General features: G+C 66.3%; 1 protein-coding gene across 1 annotated transcript; it reads right to left on the reverse strand.

Annotated features, from left to right (window-relative positions):
• Nucleotides 1–491: 491 nt before the first annotated feature.
• Nucleotides 492–3,269, reverse strand: ARL13A (ADP ribosylation factor like GTPase 13A). The gene is made up of 5 exons (XM_059483188.1): nt 3,211–3,269; nt 2,155–2,225; nt 1,686–1,935; nt 1,303–1,408; nt 492–662 (listed from the first exon to the last, which is right to left on the reverse strand). The coding sequence occupies exons 1-5, from the start codon at nt 3,267–3,269 to the stop codon at nt 492–494; spliced, it is 657 nt and encodes a 218-aa protein (XP_059339171.1).
• Between the last annotated feature and the right edge of the window lie 2,494 nt (nt 3,270–5,763).

The raw sequence follows: 5,763 nt of genomic DNA on the forward strand, positions 1-5,763 counted from the left end.
GGGGTGGCTCTGGGGTCCCGCAGGGCTGGCAGCCCCCTCAGTCCCCTCTCACCTGGGTGTGGGGTGCCCGTCCCGACGGCTGAGGGCTCCTCCTGCCCGACCCTGTTGGGGAGCAGCAGCCCCCCGGCAGCCCCTGCTCCCGGCCCCTCCGGCTCCTCGGCTGGGCCTGCCTGCCCCAAGCCCTTCTTCTTCACCTTCACCTTCCTCTTCCTCCTCCTGGGGCCCTTGGCGCTCTCCTCCTGGCAGGGAAGGGGGATGAGGGGAGGGGGCAGAGCCCCTCTCGCCCCCGTCCATCCCGGTGCCATCGCTCCCTCCCTCCCTCACTCACCAGGGGCAGCAGGCGGCAGCCGGGGCGCACCGCGCGGGGCTCCCCGTTCTCCCGAGCATCCTCCCCGCGCAGCGGCCGGTCCCTGCGGGGGGAGCGCAGCGGGGTGAGGCCGAGCGCTGCGGGGGGAGCAGGGGCCGGGACAGGGCCGTGGATCCCCCGGCACTCACCTGCGGGCGGGCGGGCGGCCGCGGGCGGCCCGAGGGGCGGCGGGAGGCACCGGGGCGGCGTCCGGCGGGGCCGGGGCGGCGGCGGCGGCGCGGAGCAGCCAGCGCAGCCCCTGCAGCGTGGTGCGGGCCGGGCCGGCGGGCGGGACCCGCTTGGCGACGCACGGCTCCTGCGGGGAACGGGAGAGCGGGGATCGGCGCGGGGAGCGCTGCGGGGGGACGGAGGGGGAACGGGAGAGGGAGCGGGAACGAGGGCTGGGAGCGGGGAACGGGAGCGGGAGCGGGAGAGGGAACGGGAGCGGGAGCGGGAGCGGGAGAGGGAACGGGAGCGGGAGCGGGAGAGGGAACGGGAGAGGGGAGCGGGGAGCGGGAGAGGGAGAGGGAGAGGGAACGGGAGCGGGAGCGGGAGCGGGGAGCGGGAGAGGGAGCGGGAGAGGGAACGGGAGCGGGAGCGGGGAGCGGGGAGCGGGAGAGGGAACGGGAGCGGGGAGCGGGGAGCGGGGAGCGGGAGAGGGAACGGGAGCGGGGAGCGGGGAGTGGGGAGTGGGGAGCGGGAGAGGGAACGGGAGCGGGAGCGGGAGAGGGAACGGGAGCGGGGAGCGGGGAGCGGGAGCGGGAGAGGGAACGGGAGCGGGAGAGGGAACGGGAGCGGGAGCGGGGAGCGGGAACGGGAACGAGGAGCGGGAACGGGAGCGGGAACGGGACCGGGTACGGGAATGGGGAGCGGGAGCGGGATCGGGCAGGGGGAACGGGAGCGCCCAGAGGCGGCAGCGGGAGCGGGAGCGGGAGCAGGGCCAGCCCCGCACTCACGATGCGGCACGGAGAGCGGTGCTCGTTGACCAGGCGCTCCAGGCACAGGCGCTCGATCAGCTCGCAGGGCAGCAGCGCGGCCGGCGCGTCCTGCTTGTTGGCCAGCCTGGGGCACGGCAGGAGCGGCCGTCAGCGCCGCCTCGGGCCCGTACCCCAGGGAGGCTGCGTGCCCTATCCCGTCTGCCTGCGCTCAGGTGCAGCACTGCCCCAGCCTCACCTGGCACCGAGCCCCCTCCTCGCCTCTCCTCCTCCCCACGGATGCTCCGTGTCCCAGACACCGCTGGGGCGCTCGTGTCCCCGGGGCACCACATCCCGCAGCCCGCAACCCTCAGGGTCCCGCTCCGCCCCTCGCCCCCAGCTCACAGCCTCCACCCCGATCTTACAGCAAGAGCGGCTTCCCGGACGCATCGGGGTGGCTCAGGACGCGGCCCAGCACCTTGCGGGCCTCCTCCATCCGCGCCAGGTCAGCGGAGTCCAGCACGAAGAGCAGCCCGTGCGCCTCGCTGTAGTGGCTGCGCCAGGCGCCGCGGGAGCGCTGAGCCCCGGGCAGGTCCCGCAGCGTCACCTCGAACCTGTCCAGCCGCAGGCGGCTCTGGCCGGGCTGCGCCCCGGGCAGCGCCTCCCCGGGCAGCGCTGCGCGGGGAGAGCGCACGGGGCTGGCACAGGGACCCGGGAGCGCCCCTGTGCCTGTGCCCCTCTGCCCCGCCACATCCCCGCTCCCACCCCGGCGCTGCCCGGGACACGCCGGGCCCTGCGCCCAGAGCAGCCCTGGAGCTCAGGAGTTCGGTCCTTTGCTTCCACAGGACCACAGAGCTGCTGCCCCGTCTGGGCTGGCTGTGTGCCGCTCCTCACCTCTCTCCATGTCCGCGATGACGGAGGTTTTCCCCGCATTGTCCAGCCCCATGACGAGGAGTGTCACCTTCCTGGGAGCAACAACAGCGGCTGAGCCCCCCAGGAAAGGCTCTGTTCCCTGGGGACAGTGACCTAACCCTAACCCCAGGCAGGGCACCCTGCCCATGGCACTGCATTTCAGCAGGAGAGGGGCAGGACGGTGACACAGGCTCTGTCTCAGCTGGGGACAAGTGCAGGGACAATCCCTGGTGCAAGGGAGAGGGTGAGGACAGGCACAAGTGCCCGGAGCCGCCCCAACACCGTGGGACAGCCACGCTGCAGAGCCTGCAGGGTGCTGCCTATGGCAAGGATTTGTTTTCAAAGCATAAAAGGTTAAGCGATTATATGCACAGGCCAGCACGATTCTTCCTTATATGCAGTCAGTAATTACACCTCCCTTGCAGTACATTTTGAGCATACACAGGTAGGGAAAGGTTGCAAGGATGATTTTATGAGCTTCTGCCTGGACTCAGAGTTTTTCCTGTTACTGAACAGTGCTGTCCACTCTCCAGCAATGTGATCCACCAGAGGCACACAGGCAACACTTTCTCTGCCACTGACAAGCCACTACAGCTATTTGCAATACCATTTTCTTCCCTAAACATACAGAGCAGTAGAGGTGGCACAGCTCCACCTCCAGAATTACAGCAGGTGAAGTAAGGTGTCCTCTGGAGGGAGAGGAGCATAAACCTCCTTGCAGCGCTGTCCCAGGGAATTAGCCTGGGTGTCCTGACACATGCAAACAAGGCAGGTGTTTCAGTTCATCCTGCCCAGCTTTCCTGGGGAGCTGCTGACTCTGCAGAGCCAGGATCCCCCTGGCACCATCCCTGCAGTGCATCCCTGCCCAGCCTGCTTCCCTACCTGCTGCAGGGGCAGCGGGGACACCTGTGTGCCCTGCTCAGCACTCTGGGGACAGTTTGGGCACCTGTCTTCCCCTGTCACCACCCTGGTGACACTCAAAACACACGGGTAAATACTGTCACCCCCGGGAACCCCGGAGCGGGCACAGGGACCTACCTGACGGGCTCCTGTACGGCCTGCAGCCACGACCAGCAGTGGGAGAAGAGGTGGAACATGGTCTGCAGCCCGGCTCCGAGGGCTGGCCCCTCTGCAGCCCCCACGACGCGAGCAGCCCAGCGTGTCCCTGTGCTTCATCCTGCTCTGGGCTCTCTCTTCATGCCAGGAAACATCTCATCCTGGGTGCCCTGTCCCATGGCACAGCACTGCTGCCTCCAGTCTGGTGTGCACACGCCAACCTGGAGAAAAATCTGTCCTGGGCAATGCCCCATGGGCACAGACCCTGCTCATCAGGGGTGCCACTCAGTGTCTCACCTGCTCATCCCCACTGCACAGCCTCTGCTCACATGCCCTTTGCGTAGCAGCTGCTTAAACCTAATCTGGATTTAAATTACTTACTCCTGCAGGCTCCTTAATCCGGGTGGGTCGGGCCAGGCCAGTGGCCGCAGGGACACGGCTGTGGTGGCACTGCCACGCTGGGTGGCACTGACCCACCCACCCCAGTGAACCCCGTGTCCCATTGCTGCTGGGGTGACCCACCCACCCCACTGACGCTGCCTGACAGCCCCGTGGGCTGAGCCAGGGGCTCCTCTGAGGAGCAGCATCTCTGATGTTTGTGTGCAGCCCCTCACAGGGAATGTGAGCACAGCTCTGCTGCTCACCAGGGTCCCCTCTGAGCCGGGCTGGGGACAGCACTGCTCACTGTGTGTGCTTTGTGCCCTACAAAGCACTGAGTGGCAGCAGGCCCTGTGCTCCCAGGGGTGCCAACAGCAGCCAGCCCCAGCAGGAGCCTGCCCGGGAGCAGGGAAGTGGTGGAGACCCTCACACCATGGGGCAGGGAGTGGAGGAAAATGGGGCCAGCTCCTCGATGTCCATCTCTGAAGCTCTTATCTTGCTTCTCAGGTTTCCTGCTCCTTTTCCCAGCCAGAGCTGCCCTCCCTGGCTGGCTGCCACTGATGTGTGTGGAGGAGTCGCACTGAGATGTGTGAGCTGCAGGAGCTCTGGGAGGGGGCAGTGGAGTCAAGGGGACAAAGATCCTCCAAAAGCCATGCCCAGGGGCAAACAGGGAGCCTGCAGCCTCACATCAGCTGTGCCAGAGCACCCAGCACCAGCAGCACCCCCTCAACCAGCTGGGCACCAACCACGAGCCAAAGATGCTGAGACACTGCCCTGGCCCCAGGGTGCCAGCCCAGGATGGGCACGGCCCCAAGCCCTTCCCTCAGCCCCTGTGACCTGGCTCTGCACTCTCCCCAGCCCCAGGCCCTTCTCCCCAGCCCCACGCACTGCCGGCAGCTCGGCCCCTGTCCTGGGCAAGGGAGGGGCCCCAGTTCCACGCCACGGGCAGGCAGCCATGCAGGGTTAATGGTTGGTGAAGTTGCTGTTCTGATATCACAGCCAGGTGCCACATTTGGGGTGACTGCTCACCCCCGTGCTGGTGATGGCGGGGCAGTGGCAGCACCTCCCTGTGCCCATCCTGGTGGCCTTTCCCAGTTGGTCTGTGCCTGTGCCAGCAGGCTGCAGGGAGCAGTGGGCAGGGCAGGTTCTCACCCAGCATGGGCTGCGATGCTTTTTGCAGAATTAGCTGAATGAGAGCGGTAATGATCTGCTCCAAGTGTCAGCTCTTGCCTCCGTGTGTGGGGGTGGCACTGCAGGGACAGCCCAGCAGGGACAGGAATGTGCTATAGCATGACCACAGGTGCTATAAATAGGGAAGGGCCATGTGTCAGGCAGCCCTGAGGGGCAGCAGGATCTGCTCTCCCTCTGGCACCAGTGGATTTCCAGGCATCTCTGAACACTTGGGGTGCCACTGCTTTCAAAACAAGTGTCCAAAATCCCTGGTGAGACCAGAGCTGGGGACAGGGAACCCCCCAGAAGCCTGAGGCAGCTCCAGGTCACGCCTCCCAATGCAGGATCAACAGCCAGGAAAACCTCAAAATCCGCCCCAAATCTGGTGAAAGCCACACTCAGCTCCAGGGAAGGGGCACGAGGGCTGAGCCCACATTGATGTGAGTTCTGCTCTGAGTTCTGCTGTGAGCTCTGCTGTGAGTTCTGCTGTGAGTTCTGCTGTGAGTTCTGCTGAGAGTTCTGCTGTGAGCTCTGCTGTGAGTTCTGCTGTGAGTTCTGCTGTGAGTTCTGCTGTGAGCTCTGCTGTGAGTTCTGCTGTGAGCTCTGATGTGAGTTCTGCTGAGAGTTCTGCTGTGAGTTCTGCTGTGAGCTCTGCTGTGAGTTCTGCTGGGGCAGTGCCCAGTTGGGAGTGGGCGCTGCCCCCGTGCCCCCACACCCACCCAGGGTGCAGCCACCCTCAGAGCCCTGCCAGGGTCCGCGGGCCTCCCCAGGCGGTGCCAGCAGGACCAGCCACAGCCGTTCTGGTTTCCTTGGTGACTGTTGCCAGGTGAGAAGCTCAGGCAGAATTTGCTATCCTGGCAGATGAATGAGGATGTTCCCCAGCGGAGCTGTGAGCAGCCCGTGCCCCGGGCTGGGCTGGAGCCCCTGGTGGTGCCGGCAGCCCCAGGGAGGGCAGTGCCCGGGGCTGCCCGGCCTGGCATCGCTGCC

This window comes from Ammospiza nelsoni, chromosome 15 (assembly GCF_027579445.1).
Source record: "Ammospiza nelsoni isolate bAmmNel1 chromosome 15, bAmmNel1.pri, whole genome shotgun sequence".
NCBI lineage: Eukaryota > Metazoa > Chordata > Aves > Passeriformes > Passerellidae > Ammospiza > Ammospiza nelsoni.